Source organism: Cicer arietinum, chromosome 4, assembly GCF_000331145.2.
Source record: "Cicer arietinum cultivar CDC Frontier isolate Library 1 chromosome 4, Cicar.CDCFrontier_v2.0, whole genome shotgun sequence".
Classification (NCBI taxonomy): domain Eukaryota; kingdom Viridiplantae; phylum Streptophyta; class Magnoliopsida; order Fabales; family Fabaceae; genus Cicer; species Cicer arietinum.
This window is the reverse complement of record NC_021163.2, coordinates 23,337,239-23,355,492: the sequence shown is the minus strand read 5'-3', so window position 1 is coordinate 23,355,492 and position 18,254 is coordinate 23,337,239. Positions and strand designations below refer to the sequence as shown.

Genomic DNA, 18,254 nt, shown 5'->3' with positions numbered 1-18,254 from the left:
TTGGGAACGTTGGGGAAAGAGAGTGAGGTGTTGAGAGAAGGTGAAGATGTGTGGAGAGGGTTTGACGGGAGCGTGACTTCCGTGAGTTAGTATGGTATTTACCGTCACGTTGTGTGGTGACGTTCCCGTTAAGTGATAAGTGCGAGTGCACTGTACGCGCGTTTGATCTCCTGCGTAGAGGGCCCGAATCCTAGTTATTTTGGGTCATGTTATTTTGGGCCAGCCTTTTTTATTTTCAAAAGTTTAATCAGTACAAAATTGGATTTTGTATCCCATAATTGTACTTATATCTTCCAAAATCTAAAAAATTTAACTTTATTTCTTTTATTATTATACAAACAAAGATTAAAAAAATTCCTCTAGAATCGTACTCATCATCAAAAAAATTTATAATTAAATTGTTTCTCACAAAAATTCAGCACACAAATTAACATTAAATTAACATTATCGGAAGTTGTATTTTCAATGGTGTAATATGTATTTCGGAAATTTCAAGGTACAAAATCTGAGGTAGTATAAATTGTATACTAGAAATTTCGCCAATAAAATTTTCAGTACACAATTTATACTACCGAAAAATCAAAATTTTGAAATTTCTGATATGTAATTTTTTTTTATTTTTTTTGAATTAGGGATGGAAAAAATGTTGAGACAAACTCCATATTTAAAGTTTTGATGAAAATTAATTATGATTCTAAAATGTTATGTTAATTTAACTTGTGTTTTTGAGTGAATTTAATTAAGAACAAAATCAAGCAAAAACAGATAAGACATCAACAAGAACATTAAAACAGATAATGATATCCAGTTTCAAAAATGTTCATCACAGCATATTGACCAATCTTTTCCTACCTCTTTAACAAAGAGTTTGCCTTGGAAATTTATTCAAATAGAATCAGTATACATGGCAAGGAACAAGTAGGATTCATCCCATATCAAAAAGGTTATCTGATCACTAAAATAAAAGGACTCAAAAACAGTCAAAAATAAGAACAGTTTGTAACTCTAAAATCAAACTGTCAAGAAAGTTTGATCAACCTTGATATATGATAAGACATTGCAAATGACATCCAGAATAATCAAAACAGAAACTCCAGATTGATCATCAAAACTCCAGAAAGTTCAAATTGACAGATCCAGATTGATAATCAATCTTCGTTTTCTACATAACTCCAGCAGCAGTTTGTTCTCTTCTGCAATGGCTTATAATTCTTCTCCAAACTCGATTGGCTACATTCAAGACTCAAGATTTAAATTATACCATCCAAGATCAAGGGATAAACTTCAAAGGCTTTTTAACTAGAAGACAAAACTTATTTAAAGCTGTAACAGAAAAGCCAAAAGCAATTTTAAATCAATTTAAGGCTGGATTATTTTTATTCTGAAATATTGGTTTCAGTCAAAAATACAGAGCACTACCAATAGCTCTTTTTGACCCTCATTAAATGCTTCTAAAGCCTATAAATAGAAGGCCAATATCCAGGAGCAAAGTAAGAATTTCAATTGCTGTAAAATCCCACAAATCATTCACATACACATACTTGAAGTTCTGAAATTTCGCAAAGAAGAAGCAGATCTAAAGTCTCATATTAGATTGCGTAATTATCAGTGAATCCTTTGTAAAAGAATCAATTTCCAAACAAGAGTTGAGAAATCTCAGATTCTGTTAGAAACAATCTTATTGTAAAAACTCAAACTATAAGAGTTTCTTTATAGTTTGTTTAGATTGTATTGAATCTTATCAAAGTTACATAAGTGTTGTTGTTGCTTTCTGGGTGGAAAGTAATAGAGATTGAAACAGATCAAGGTTGATCTAGACTAGGTGCTGTAAAATCAAGAAGGTTCTTTGTTTTAAACACTTAGTGGAAAATCTCACAGGTGAGGACTGGACGTAACCCAAGTTGGGTGAACCAGGATATTTCTTTGTGTGGTATTATCTATCCTGTCTCTTTATTTGTTAAACTTAATTGATTAACTAAGATAAAACACAAACTGGTTTTCTGTTTTAAGCTAATCAAGGAACGTTATCTGTTTTATAATAAAATCAAGAACGTTATCTGTTTCTCTGTTTTCATAACCAAGATCAATTTTGAGTTATTTTCTTAAGCTTTTAACATGAATCTTTAAAAGGTACATTTACAATTCAAACCCCCTTTCTTGTAAATCGACATTGTTACTTCAAAAAAACACCATTATGTATTATAGATTTGACTGAAGTATTCACAACTGATCAAATTTTTAGTCTCGAAGAGCTATCATATCATGGACAAGAGAGGTTGACCGACAAAATTGAGTTGTTATCACTGTTGGGGTTGATTGCAAGTCCCACATCCTTTAGTGTGGGAGAATAAGGAGAAGGCCAAGGCTATATATTGGATTTTGGTCATTTGTTTTCAAATGCACCAGTCAGCAATAGCACTTTAAGCTTGTATCTGACTTAGTTTAAATATTTGCTTTGTAAGAGTGTGGTTGTACTGGGGTGTGAGTGAGAGAATTCTATGTGTTGTAACAATTTTCACATAGTATTAATTCTCTGGTTGCCGGTTTAGGCAGCGACCGTGGTTTTTTCTCCGGTTTTGGAGTTTCCACGTTATATTCTTGTGTTGTGATTGTGTCTTAATTCTTTTTAACTTATGCTATTTTTCCCAACAACTGGTATCAAGAGCCAGGTTCGGAGGTTCGGTAGGATAATTTTTCTTAGTATGCTCTGTGGTTGCAGCTTTGTCTGATCTTCCACATCAGAAAAGAATTATCCTTGGTATTGTTAGGGGAAAGGTGATACTGTGAAAGTGTTGTTTAGGGAGGTTCTGGCTAAGGAAAGACTTGGTATTTAAGCGTGTCTGTTGTGACCCACCTCTCTTTCCTGGGAACTTACCTGGTGCACAGTTTACAGTCTGCGTGCAGCTGCTATGTCTTATTCAAGTGTTATGAAGTTTGACATAGAGAAGTTTGATGGAAGAATCAACTTTGGCTTGTGGAAACTACAAGTCAAGGATGTGCTCATACAATCAGGATTACACAAGGCGTTGAAAGGAAACACTTCCAACATGGAGGACGACAAGTGGGAGGAACTAGATTTGAGAGCTGCAAGTGCAATTCGTCTGTGTTTGGCAAAGAATGTTCTTGCGAATGTGCAGAATCTGTCATCAGCCAAGCAACTCTGGGAGAAGCTTGAAGGGTTATATCAGGCTAAGGGCATCTCAAATCGGTTGTTGTTGAAAGAGCAATTCCACAATCTGCGCATGGATGAAGGTACGAAAATCTCTGATCATCTTAGTACTTTGAATAATATTGTCTCTGAGTTGGAATCTATCAAAGTTGAGATTGATGATGAAGATAAAGCGTTAAGGCTCATTTTGTCCCTTCCACCTTCCTATGTTCATCTTAAACCTGTTCTGATGTATGGGAAGGAAAGTTTGAGTTTTGAAGAAGTTGCAACTAAAATTATTTCTGAAGAAAAGGGAATGAAAAATGATGAAAGCACTTCATCAAGCTCAATGTTGCTGACTAGAAGTGGGGCTAATGGGAAGAAGATACATGCAAAGAATTTGGTGTGCTGGGAGTGTGGAAAGCCTGGGCATGTGAAGAGAAATTGTCCAGGTGGAGCAGTATCTGAAAAAGACTCTGAGACAAGTGCTGGCAAGGTCTCCCTTGTTTGAGGAGATGATAGTGATCTCATCTAGAAGATAAAGTTTGTCCTTATGGTATTTCCGTTATACCATGTAATATGACAAGTTATTGCTAGCGGATTCAGAACAGCACACGTGCATTGGTTGGCATTGATGCAAGGTGTGTGGTGATGTGTCGATGGCTGAAGAACTTCCTGGAAGCCAACATGGGAGTTGCACCATAAATTTCAGCAAGGTTTCGACATGAGAAAATTCTTGGGATGGTTTAGTTCCAAGTGAAGTGTACTTTTGATGGTGGAGTATGATTGTCGGTAAGACAATGGAAGCGGAAGCTGTAACTCTTACAATCAAGGTGGAGATTGTTGGGGTTGATTGCAAGTCTCACATCCTTTAGTGTGGGAGAATAAGGAGAAGGCTAAGGCTATATATTGAGTTTTGGTCATTTGTTTTCAAATGCACCAGTCAACAATAGCACTTTAAGCTTGTATATGACTTAGTTTAAATATTTGCTTTGTAAGAGTGTGGTTGTACTGGGGTGTGAGTGAGAGAATTCTATGTGTTGTAACAATTTTCACATAGTATTAATTCTCTAGTTGCCGGTTTAGGCAGCGACCGTGGTTTTTTCTCCGGTTTTGGAGTTTCCACGTTATATTCTTGTGTTGTGATTGTGTCTTAATTCTTTTTAACTTATGCTATTTTTCCCAACAATCACTACTCGCTCTGAAATAGAGATTGAAAAGAGAAAAATAAAGTCAAAATTAATTATTTGTTGTAATAGAGATGGAAAATAAAAAATCAAATAAAAGTAACTCAATGACTTCAACTAAAATGTGTGGTTTCCGGTTTAAACTTATATCGAGACCATTGAAAAATGATGATGGATTGATGATTAGTTTAATGTGTGGACTTCACAACCATGAGTTAGTAGTTACTTTTGAGAATAATGCATTTGTAGGACGCATAAGTTAAGAAACATGTTGACGAGTTGATAAAGTATCACGTTGCCCCGAGACACATCTTGTCATTTTTGAGAGATCGAGATAAGGAGAACATGACTAATATCTCTCAAATTTATAAGTGATGAACCACACACAGGAAGAATTTGAAAGAACTCATAACTGATATGCAACATCTGTTGAAGTTACATGAAGCTGATAATTATACTTATTGGAGTAAGACTCATGAAGACTCCAACGTTGTGAGGGACATCTTTTGGATGCATCCATATTCCATAACTTTGTTGAACATGTTCCCTATTGTATTGATCATGGATAACACATATCAAACCAACAAGTATAAGTTACCATTGTTTGAGGACCGCTAATAATAAAAAACAATAAATAAATACTAAAAATTGAGGACCGCTATTTTTTACGAAACATTTAGCAAACGAGACGCAAGAATGCAAAAGTGTTACTTACCAATAGTATTATTCATTATCTTCTTCCGCTTGTAATTGGTTAGTATTTTTTAGGTTAAATATGTTTGTAATTTCTACAAAATTATGACATTTTAAGTTAAGTCTCTAACAAAAATTTATTCACTTTTAGTTACTATTTTGATTTTATAAGGATTAAAAATATTAATTTTTTACAAAAACTTTTCAAAATAGGGAGAAAAATGAATAAAGAAATTTTTGAACGACAAAATTTATTTAACCTTTTTTAATAAAATAGTCAACAAATTCTCATTGGACACAAGTTTAAAGGTAGTGTGCACTAACAATATAAAATCATTTTAAATGGTTGTATAATTATAATTATTTAATCTGCTGCAATTTTTAGATTAAATGTATCTAACATTTTGTTGATGTGACGAATTATTATTAGTAGTCAATGTAAAATAATTTTACCAGCAAACGGAAGTTGGTTCACATTTACAAGGTTGTGGGTTCAACTTTACCTACCATTTATCAACGCTTTTAGTCTTTTTGAAGTCTTATGCAATTTTTCAATTTATTTGAATCGACTGTCGTGTTTTTATTTTTATGGATGTGAACACCCCTATTTAGTCAATCCAATCTTAAATCTTAAAGTAATATATACAAAAAATTATAATACATTTTTATAAAAATTTGTCACGGAAATGAAGACGGTTTTAAAAAAGAAGAAAAAAAGAAACTTACGAGCAATATAAGGTATGTTTATTTATGATTTTAGTCTCTATAAAATATATTTATTTTAATTTTAATTCTTGTAGAAATAATTTTTTAATTTATATCCCTATAAATTTCAAAAGAATCTATAAAAGTCCTTTATGTATCTTTTAATTAAAAATACCTAGGTGACCAAATTTTGATGACGTGGCGGTGATTGGTGATTGATGTGGACAAATTATGCTTAGTTGACATTTTATTTTGAAATATTTAATTAAAATAGTTTATAGTAATTAAAAATAAAATTAGACCAAAAGCACAAAAATTAATTCAAAATCTAAATCCTTATCTCATAAATTCATCCATATAAACGTATGTCATCCAACCCATAAATTAATTCAAAATTCAAACCCCATCTCCACAAACCCAACACCTTTATCCTTCCAAATTCCCCTCTTCAACTTGTTTGCCTAACAGAGTAAAACTATCGGCAAGACCACAAGCACAAATTCAACTCCGTTTGTGTTTCCAAGACAAACACATATACACATAAATCTCTATTTGGCTACTAAACTAGTGACTCCTTCAACCTCTTACACCACTGCAGATCAACTCTCAACGACACACTCAAAATCTCCATCGGCGATAACGACAATTGTGTCAAAGTCGCTCTCTCTTCACTCTCACGCGTAAAATCCACTTTTGTTGGCAGCGACAGTGGGGTCGTTAAGGGCAAAGGTCTTATGTTGAAATGGAAGGACTGAGAGTTGAGATGAGGTTGAAGAATAGATGAAAAAAGGGTTGAAGAGATTGTTGGTGGGGTCTGAAAATTTGAGATTTGAGATCGTTGGTGAGATTTTGAAATTGTGAATGTGAGAGAAAGGAATTGTTGAGATTGTTCGTGGATTGGAAAAGTTGAACCAACTTGAAAGAGAGATTTGGGGGAAAATGAGAGAATGCAAGAGTTGAGAGTTGAGAGAAGCAATTGTTGAGATGGCTTTTATGTGGTCATAATAAGGTTTCTATGTATTTTGATGATGCATATTGTGCGAGAAAGGAGAAAAAATGAAAACTTTAAGGATTTAAGTTCATGTCTGAAAATTTATGAGTTTAAAGAAGAAGAAATTTTGAGTTAAAGACGAAGATGGTTTGGTTTTTATTTAATTGATTGATTAATTAATTACAGCTTTTTAATTAAATGATTTAATAAAATAATTATTAATTTTAAATATTAAATATTATTCGATTAACGATATTAACACAATCAATATAATTAAAATAATTAAATATATTTTAGTCAACATTTAGCATGTCATTATAATTAAATTTCGTCATCATTTTTAAATCAAGAAATGACATTAAAGATTTTTTTGAATTTTGCATAGGTATAAATTAAATAATTATTTTTGTAAAGATTATAATTAAAATAAAGTTTTTTGTATGGATTAAAAATATATATAAGTTGACAGGATATCATTTTTGTCAAGGTTGATGTGAAAAACTTTAAACTTAACTACCAAATAGAATAATACAATTACAATAAAATTGATTGAACTATAATTTCTTAATTTAATTTCAAAATTTTTGTAATACTAACAAGATTTTCATACAGAGAAATTGTTCTTAATTAAATAAGTAAAATACAACTTATAAATTCAATTATGAATATCACATATCAAAGTGGAGGTTGATACCATTATAACTCTGATGTATTTGATTAAGAGACTTGATGTTATGTTGTCATGCAAATAGACGTACAATAGTGTTGGTGCAAAAATAAAGTAAGTTGAGACATTGAACATATCAAAAGAACTCGGTTTGAGGTGTTTCCAAACGCCTACCTTTCTTTCCTCTATGATGACTCTGTGTGCTAGTTTATTTACTGCTTGGAAGCTACTTAAGAACTCAGTCGATGACAGGTCCAAGTTCAAATGGATTAAAAATTCAAATTTGATTTCGACCAACTTTATCCATTGAAGGCCGACAAAAGAGATTCGTAAGCCCATGGACACAAAATAAACTGTTTGAATCACCGTTTTTTCCATTGGATAAAGTGGTTATAGTCGGACGTCGGGTTTTAGTCCACCCTTGCTTTTTGTATGACAAAACCACACATTGGTAATTTTTTCCAATAATTTTTTAATTTTCTCAAGCAATAGGATTTTGTCAGTCCCAACAAAGCATGTGATGAATCTGAACTTGTCTTAGAGGGATGGTAGACAAAATATGCTTATGCTTATTTGCCCATTCTTTTGGAGGGAAGGTTAACCCGATGTTAACATTCATATCGATTTTCAGCTTTGACCCAAAAATGTCACATTTTCCCGACTTTCCAAACAAATCCCATCGAAGTACAATCCTTCTAATTAACGTTTTCCCATTCCAAGACGACTCATGCCGCTATCCAAGTACAATTGACAAAATCAAGTTTACCTTGACGATATTTTTAATAGATTATGTTATGTTATCATAAGTAAGGGATAATGTCTAGTTCTTTCAATCAAGCGATAGAGGAAAATGTTTTATCTCTTTCTCTTATGATATGATAGAGCTGGTGTCAAGTGAGGATTTGTTGAGGGGAGTTCCATCATGAATCTAGGTACAAATAAGCTAGTAAAAGACAAATAGAAGCCATTGAAAAAGGAATTTTTAGGTCATGACGAATCTCGTTTTGCATGTAATTGAATACGGATCACATGGGTTTGTACTAATCCGCTTTCGAGTTATAGAGTGAAGATTGCTCCATCTATAAAGAAATGATGCACGAGGGTCACTCTTATTATATTATATTATAAAGGGATGAGTATTCTTTTCTCAAATGTACGCTATAATATTTTGTTTTATTCTTGAAAACATTATCGGGATTACTCTTAATTAGTTTAGGGACCTATTCATATTATGTCACATTAGCGTTGACTGACAGTTCACTTACTATAAGTTAACATAATGACCTAACTAAAAAAAAAGATATTAGTTCAAACACCTAATTACAAAAAAAATTTGGCGACTATTTAAAAATTTTCAAATAGTTTAGGGACTTGTAGAGTAATTAAACCTTTTTTAAATAAATAATAAATAATTGGGTTAACCTTATTTGAGTTAGCAATTTGGTATTATAAAAATAAATTATACATCTTCTTACTTAGGTCGTACCCCTTTTTATTTGGTTTTACTCTAAAAGTATACCTCTATTTTTTTTTAGATGAAACCTAAAACATCTTTTTACTTAAAAAATAAATTATTGTTTTTGAGTTAGATCTATATTACATTTAGTGTTTTAGAGTTGTTCATTTTATTTTGGCCAATGATTTGAGTTTTGTGTTGTATTTAGTTGTCATATTTGTCTATTTTGGACTATTGATTTCCTCGATTATGTTGGTTGTGATTTTCCTTTGGTTTGAAGCAATCAGTTTGTGAGTTTTGAGCTTAGACAACATTATGGTCTAGCTATGTTGTTTTTTAAGAAGTGTTTTAGGCAAATATTCACTGTGGAGAATGCATTTAAGTGAAAATTTGGAAACTTTGTCATTTAGTATGTATGTTTGGGAGTTTTCTTAAATCAAACCACAATCTTACAACATATCATAAATATCCTTCGTAGTTTCACTAATTCAAAATAATGTCATCTATTACATAGTCATCATGAAATAAATATAGAAGACAAATAAATTACAATGCGAGAACATAAAACAAAGTCCAAAGTATCCCCTGCATGACTTGAGACTTTAACTCCCCCAATTTGCCATCCTCAACCACAATCAACCAATCCACATCTTTTGTGTTCAATTACACCTCAAGATTGAGAACTTTGATCTAGTTCACTGTGTTGTTAAATGACTGGGCCTCGATATTGATGATTTCGTCCTCAACAAAGTCAACTATAGCTTTGTCGGTGGCCTCAAACTTTCTCAACTCTTCGAGCTCCTTCTCCATCTCAGATAATTGTGAGGCCTTGGCTATGATCTCTTTCAAGAGTTTCTTCATAAAGTTATCTTGGAGAACATCGAAGACCCCACTCTCCTTGTTCAATTCCCCAACCTAGGCAATTAACCTAATATTCTCCAAATCAATCCCAACAACATTCTTGACCATACCTTTGTGATTAGTGATTTTTTTATCACATACTCAATTTTCTTAATTTCAGCGTCATTCACCAATCTATAAAGATACTCCACATCATTCAAATAGGAACTCTCGTTATTCACGTGGGTGTGCACAAACAAGATAACCCGTATAACAACGAGAAGATTCTTTGAGAAAGCCATTTGATTTTAATCGAACTAAGGTCGTTGTTATGCATGACGTGGGGTGTAGAATGAAATAAGATAACAACCACACATAAAAAGAAGCACAACGGTGTGTAGAACGAAAAGATCACAAGAATGGGTTTGAATTGTGTTTTTAAAAAACTTTTGTGCGATTATATTCAAAGTAAAGAAGATAATGCATAAGTGTGAAAATAGAGCAGAAAGACAATATTTTATCTTGGTTCACCATCAACACGGTAGCTACGTCGAGTCCCTTTAACTTGAAGGATTTAATCCACTAAATTATCACTGAATCAGACGTACACTTGAACACCTACTAGTCACATTGATTGTGTTCAATCTTCTCAACCTTCTAGCTTAGTACAATCATTTTGTTGAGGATGACAATCGCTACTGGGATAGGTTACAACAAAAAGGTTTTGGGTTTATTTGAATAAGCTCTCGTAGAGAGTGTTTACAATTTTTTGTTTCCAAAAAGAATTTCATAGCATTAACAGGATGATAACAATAGTACAAATGTGATTATCGCTTGTTGCTTGTATGCATTGTATTGTTCGTTGTTGTGTCTTTTTTCATTGTGGGAATAACATCCTTTATAGAGACAATTAAAGTTTCTGACTGTTGTATTGATTGTAGAAAATCAGGATAATCCATGAAGTTTTGCATCATATCTTCGTGAAATGACTTGACAAAAAGACTTTCCAGAAAATAATGATCTTGCACTGATTTGACATGTTTGTTTGAAACAGTTGGAAACCAGAGGGAACGACAATGTCTTGAGATCTTTAGACAAGTAACTAATTCGGGATGTGTATCAGAGGATGCACAAATTGCTTTGTCTTCATATCATTGACTTTTTAGAACATTGACTTTTTCAAAATATTGACTTTTTTATAGAGTTGACTTTTTTAGAAGTGTTGATTTTTCAGAGCGTGGAAGTTCAGAGTTAGAACGATCAGACACTTGATGTAATTTGTAAGTCATGAGCTTCCCTGATCATGTTTTTGATTTAATTCCCAAACACACAGTACATATGAAATTCTTGATTGATCTAATGTTTTGAATTGAGAAATATTTCAGGCAAACAAGAAGACACCATACACTTGGAACAATAGCTTGCAACTCAAGAAATCAACCAAAGTTGGAGGATGCACTTGAGAAAGACGCAAAAATGTATAGTGTTATTAGATGTCATAGTAATAAGTTTAGTAAACTAATCACTATGGTCTCACACTTAAGCCTTTGCCAATGAATATAAATCAATCAACCAATAAGTCAATTGATGAATCGATTGATAAATCGATTGTCTGACTCAGAACAAGTGTTTTCACTGCATCAATCGATTGGGCAATCGATTAGTTCAAGTGTTTTTAGTAAAACCTGAGTTCTGGGATAAAACCAATCAATTGGACAATCGATTGGGCAATCCATTGAGCATTCGATTTAGCAAGTCACAGAAACAACCAGTTATGGAATCAATCGATTGACAAATCGATTGTGACCAAGTTTTAAAATCAGGAATAAGTTATGTGATGCAACAAATCGATTGGGACATCAATTGATTTAGTTTTCTTAAACTCCAAGTTTGAAGCAATCGATTAGGCAATCGATTGCAGATAATCATTTATCAGAACTATGTTAAATAAATCGATTGGCAAATAGACTTTGACAAAATAGCCGAGGTTCTGTAACAAGCACAATCGATTGACGTTTATGTCTGAGCCACTTTGATCAGCACAATCGATTGGAAAATCGATTGATGAAAAATTCTGACTCACTGTAATCAACACAATCGATTGACGAATCGATTGAAGCTAATTTTTAAGTTACAGAAAGGTTTCAGCTCAGTGCCAAATCGATTATGACTGTGATTGTGAAATCGACTGAGAAATCGATTGTTTTGATCTCGTTGTTGGAACAAAACACCTATAACCGATTACTCAATCGATTTGGATAAAATCATAGTATCAGTTCTGATTGATGTATTAAAAGAATCGATTGGCAAATCGATTCATGCTTATATGATTCAAGATTCAAGAAAAACAAGACATGCGAAAATCGATTAGGCAATCGATTAAAGCATTATAAAATCGATTAGGCAATCGATTATCCTGGTATTTTCTTTGGATATATATAAGCTGGTTCAATAACTTTTAAAAAATAACTTTACATAACTTTTGATAATCTTTGACACAACTTTTGGAAAACTTTTCACAACCTTTGAACAACCTTGATAAACACCTTGATAGAAAAGTTTTACAACCACACAAACATTCATTGCCCAAATACTTTTGTGTGAGAACCAATATAGTGATTGAGTCAAAAGTTATGATACTTCTTTAATCCTTTGTAAAATACACTTTCTTGTAACTGAAGATTTAGAAAATCCAGTTTGGAAACTGGTGGCTATCTTCGTTGTTGAGAGGACTCATCAAGAAGAAGCCTTACTGTGATCTTGAAAGAGTTTGTAGAGGAACTCTGGGATACAGTGGTTGCCAAATAGAATAGAGAGAGAGTTTTAAGATTGATAGGCCGGGAGCGCTGGAACATCTGTAAAACACTCTAAGATTCTATTGAAAAAGGCCGAAATCGTTTAATTTCGGGATTGGACGTAGGTCGTCGGATAGATGGCTGAACCAGTATAAAAATCGTGGTATACTACTCTCTATCCCTTATCTCTTTACTTTTCATGTTGATCTTGTATGCGATCTTTAAATTCCGCTGTGCATAATCTGTATGAATCTTGCATTGTTAATATAGGAATTAAAATTGAACACGTTGGATTTGATCTTAATTCTCTTATTTTTAATCAAAAGAAGTCATATTTTTCCAACATAATTGTCAAAGGCAGAAACAAAAAATTATTGTCACGCTTATAAGAGGTAGAAGCAGACTATCATAAAAGTTAATGTTTGAGTTCATCAGAGGCAAAAGAGCTATGACAATGTTTTGCGCTTTTAGAGGCACTGCAACACAATGTTGATTTGCGTATCAAACTTAGTGAAGAGATGACAATACATATTGTATATTTGTCTTCGTCTATTTATCATAGATTACACTGAGAGTCCATTGACCGACCAGATGAATTGGAACCTACACACGTAAATTCAACGTTAGAGCGTCGAGTTGTTCCTACAAATAATTTTATTATCATCAAAACAAGTGAGAAACTTATTTCTTCAAATCAACTTGGTTCCAACATGATGCAACAAAGCCTTTGCAAGCCATCACCACGCAAGAAAACGCAAAATGCAAAAATATAAAAGCACATAAGTTCCAAGCAAAGAAAGTGTAGAAAAACATAACTACATGGAGAAACTTACCAGAACAAAGTGATGAACTTGGAGTGGAAACCAACGAAAAGCACCAAACACAAATATGTGAACAAAGAAAGCACGAACTGAAAAGTCTGAGAGAGAGAAAAATGCAAAAAACTTGAAGAAGGTGAAATGATTCGAAAAAGTCCGTTCAAATGTATGTGGCTCCTATTTATATTAAGGATCCTATAAAAAATGAGAATTCAAAGGGTTAAATCCAACAACTATAATAACATCTTGAAAACAATGCATAATAGGAAGTGAAAAGGAAAATGATGCTTGAGTGCCTGTGGTTCAATATAAACATGTCATTTGAAAAACCAACATGCGTCATTTCACGTCACTTTGAATGACGTATCAAATACTTCGAGTGGCTCGCCGACGGTAAAGGTTTCAAGAAAGATAATACGAGAACAACAATAAATCTTAGATAAAGTCATTACAAAAGTCGACAATCAACCACGAGAACCATATATTCGATATCATATCGATACAATCCACAAACGTTAAATTGTAGATTTTACCGAGGTCATAAAATTTGGATATCATCTCAACACATTTGCTTGCAAATAATCTCCTAACGCACAACATAGAAATTGTCGAAGGCAAAAGTTGGCTATAGAAGACTCGAGATCGACTATCAACTTAGAAAGCAAAATACACTTATGAAGTCGAACATGAATATCAACTATCACAAAGCCATTCGCATAAAGGCCTAACATAAAGTTATTGTCTCCTTTACCTGAGACAACGACTTGAGGGCAACTATTTCATACTGACCCAAGGTCTAGTCCGCCTATACTCACATAAACAAACCCAACTTCCTTTGACCCTATGTTACAATCAATCTAAACCTAAAAATTTCTACTAAACCTAATCTTAATAGTTAGTAGGAGACATGAGAAAAGATAATGACACATTATTCAAAGAAGAGGGAAATTTCCATATCACATCCAACCTCCACATTATATAACACTGTTCTAATACTATGTCATATACATTTTCTACATCTTAATACCCCTCACTCACCTTATACAACTACTTAGTTGAGTCTATGAGTATTTCAAATACTATTCCATCTCGGGGTCACGAAGTGTTGTTCATAAGGTCAGGCCAACCATCATCATCGGTCTAATTCGGGTGAATGTTAGTTGCTTTTGATTTTATAAATTAAAAAAAAAAAAAAAAAAAAAAACCGCATGCTTCAGCTGTTCACGGTCAATCTCGCTCGCTCGCACATGTTTTGCTCGTCTTATTATTTTCTCAGAAGCCACCTACTCCACCCAAGTCACGTGTCATTGTAATTCTTCTGGAATATAAACCACGTGCACCACCATTCATTTCACACAGCGCGTGAAGTGCACCAACACCTTTCCCCTTCTCCACGAAACAAAACAAAGAAAATCACACCCTACTTTACCCGAAAAATTAAACCAAACAACCTAAAGACAGTACCACATTTTTCTATTACAAACCACAAAACGTGGTCACTCATCCAACATCCAGTATTTCGCCACGTCATATCACACATTTCAACAAAACAACCTTACCTAAAACAGAGTACCACTGTAAACGGCTCACGAAAGTTGAAATCAAAAGAGAACGATATATATAACAAGAAAGAAAAGAGCGAAAAAGCATAAATATTGTTCAATTTAAAGGCTTTTCTAAATCAATAAAACAGCGTTTTTGGTCTCTTCACGCAGCACGCCACTACTGTTCAATTTATTTCGATTTTGGAAGCCATTTTTTTTGGGTCGAGAATCAAACATGCCTTCCAGTCACTTGCTTCTCGAGGAGCCGATTAGGATGGCCTCTATCTTAGAGCCATCCAAGGCCGTTAGTTTCTCTTCCCTCTTTCTTATTATTGTTGTTGTTTTGTCTTCAATTTCAAATTTATAGATCCATTGCATAGTTGTTATTCAACCCTTTTTGTTTTTCGATTTGTTTTTATGCTTTTTATTGTGTAATAATTGATTTAATTAGTTGAAATTATTATGACATGCTATGATTGATGGTTTTTGCAGAGCTTTTTTTCTGCTATGACAAAGATCGTTGGTACATTAGGTCCTAAATCTCGATCTGTTGAAGCCATTTCTGGTTGTCTTAAAGCTGGCATGTCTGGTATGTAAATTTTTTTTAATCTTTTCTCCAATACTTAAACTGTCCTATGAATTATGGAGTTTTATTGAAGAATTGATGGAGGGTTATGTGGTGTTTAGTGTATTTTAGATTTTGCTGTGATTTTTATTGTTGTTTTATGCAGTGGCTCGTTTTGACTTTTCTTGGTGTGACCCTGAGTATCACCAGGAAACTTTGGAGAATTTGAAGACTGCTATTAAGGGTACTAAGAAGCTATGTGCTGTGAGTTTCCTTCCTTCTTTCTATGTTGCTTCACATTTTTTAATTTTTTGCTATTTAGGCAATAGTGACTCGCTATGAAGCACATATTCTAACATAGACACTGGACGTCTACACCGGTAATAATTTGAGAAAGTGAACCGGTAATAATTTGAGAAAATGAATTAATTGAATATAATCAAGGTGTCAATATTCTGTTAGTGTTGGACACCATGACACGCCTTTGATTAGTGCTGTTGGTGCTACATAGATAGAGAACAGTTTGTTTCATGCAAAAACTGTGGCTGCACGAAAGCCAGTATAACAATTTTTTTTTATGAAAGTTGATTACATTACATTGGTTAAAAATACACTAAAGAAAAAGAAATTTAAATGAAGGATGTGTCCAATTTATCAAGGCAAATCTCTTTAAGCATCTGTTTCAAGAATCCCCAATGTCTGTATTCTCGCTTTTCTACATTCCATGTGTTTTATGTTGAGGATAAATAATGGGAAAGGAGCTAAAAGTTTGTTACTCCGGTTGTCTTCAACAGATTATGCTGGACACAGTTGGTGCAGAGATGCAGGTTGTTAACAAAAGTGAGACAGCTATCTCCCTTAAGGCAGATGGTCAGGTTGTGCTAACTCCTGACCAGGATCAAGAAGCTTCTTCGGAGATATTGCCAATAAACTTCAATGGACTGGCACAGGTTCTTTGACATTTTCCACCTTGTCATTATATGATGTGACTTTCTTGCATTTACATTTCTCTTTCCTCTCAGAGTTGCAAGTCTCAAAGTAGCTATAAATTTTATATATGTATAAAATTTTATCCTTGCTTATGATGTTAGCATCGGTTAATGTGAATGTTTAGTTGAATTCCACATGAAATTTGTCCTCCATGACTTTGAGATATATCGTTGGATGCCTTTTGCTTGCATTATAATTTGTTGCTTGAATAATTTTCAAATTACTTGTTTTTTACAGGCAGTGAAGAAGGGAGACACTATTTTTATTGGTCAATACTTGTTCACAGGAAGTGAAACTACTTCTGTATGGCTAGAGGTAAAATAAGTTGAACTAAGTGCAAAATTAAGGCCAATTTTTTTTAATAATTATTTTAGTGTTCTTCGGTGTCTCGCTGTAATGATTTGTCTTGGTCCTTTCAACTTGAATTATGAATTTGCATATTTTTTGTGCATCAACCATTTATTTTAGGCTTACACTTTTATTTATTGTCGTTGAAGTTAAAAACATAAGTATCTAAAAGCATTCAAAGAATATTTGAAATTTTTACATGCTTAATGACTGATGAGTTCTACTTGATGTCGTGCAGGTATCTGAAGTCAAAGATCAAGATGTTGTATGTACTATAAAGAATTCAGCTACATTGGCTGGGTCATTGTTCACTTTGCATGCCTCTCAAGTTCGTATTGAATTACCTACCCTTACAGAGAAAGACAAGGAGGTAAGTTCTGTTTTTCACTCGGATGTGTGAATTATTAACATTTCATTGCCATGCATATTCAATGTACCTATCAAATAGGTTATGTTAAAGTTTTGTGGTTATTATATTTATTTAAGTAACTTTTTTTTCAGGTTATAAGCACCTGGGGTGTTAAGAACAAAATTGATTTTCTGTCATTGTCATATACCCGGCATGCCGAAGACGTCCGTGAGGTAATTTGAGCTCCAGATTGTTTACTTGAGTTGGTCATCTCTTACTCAAATTCTATTTATAGTCTGTCATATGTTATTTTAATGCAGGCTCGTGAGTTCCTTTCAAAGTTAGGCGACCTTAGTCAGACTCAAATTTTTGCAAAGATTGAAAATGTTGAGGTGCCTTACTTATCTTCATTTCTGTGTAAATTGTATTCTTATTGGCTAGGCTTAGTCAGTTATATAATATACATTTTACATGCGTGTTTTATCCTAGGGATTGACCCATTTTGATGAGATTCTGCAAGAAGCTGATGGTATTATCCTTTCCCGTGGGAATTTGGGCATTGATCTTCCACCAGAGAAGGTCAGTTTTCTTGATGAAATTCATTTTGCAGTTTGACCTGCTTGTTGTCTTAAATTCTTATAACAATAAGTAAGTTTATTTCGGTCTAACAAGTACTCCACATTTTCAAAAAAGTATTCCAGACGTGTCTATGTTGGAGGTCTAGAGGTATAGACCCAAAAGTGCACAAAAAGAAGAGATTTTTCAACTTGTAACTGTAATGGAATATGGTGTTTAATTGTTTGAGCCAAACTATTCTTGTGACTGTCTCCATTGAGTTAATACGGCCTTTACAAGTATGCAGCCATCATATTTATCAACTTCCATTTGCTTTTGTAGGTTTTTCTGTTTCAAAAATCTGCCCTATACAAGTGTAATATGGCCGGGAAGCCTGCTGTGTTAACACGTGTTGTGGATAGCATGACTGACAACTTAAGACCGACTCGTGCTGAAGCCACTGATGTTGCCAATGCTGTTTTAGATGGTAAGTCACTAGTTATATGATGCAGCTTGTTAGGTTGGTGATTACTAGTCTATGTAGCACTGACATCTCGGATTTAAGATGTGTTTGGTGTGCAACATGTGTCGGTGTCTGACACG

The 18,254-nt window shown here is 33.5% G+C and overlaps 1 protein-coding gene across 1 annotated transcript in view; it reads left to right on the top strand.

Moving 5' to 3' along the window:
* Positions 1-14,907: 14,907 nt before the first annotated feature.
* The window catches only part of LOC101509608 (pyruvate kinase 1, cytosolic), a 6,316-nt gene continuing 2,969 nt past the window's right edge, over positions 14,908-18,254 (top strand). Inside the window, exons 1-10 of the mRNA XM_004497534.3 lie at positions 14,908-15,148; positions 15,337-15,433; positions 15,576-15,673; positions 16,204-16,359; positions 16,637-16,714; positions 16,986-17,117; positions 17,249-17,329; positions 17,417-17,488; positions 17,586-17,675; positions 17,994-18,138. Of these exons, the coding sequence (XP_004497591.1) occupies positions 15,080-15,148; positions 15,337-15,433; positions 15,576-15,673; positions 16,204-16,359; positions 16,637-16,714; positions 16,986-17,117; positions 17,249-17,329; positions 17,417-17,488; positions 17,586-17,675; positions 17,994-18,138 (1,018 nt within the window). The 5' untranslated portion in view covers positions 14,908-15,079. The remainder of the gene's footprint in view (positions 15,149-15,336; positions 15,434-15,575; positions 15,674-16,203; positions 16,360-16,636; positions 16,715-16,985; positions 17,118-17,248; positions 17,330-17,416; positions 17,489-17,585; positions 17,676-17,993; positions 18,139-18,254) is intronic.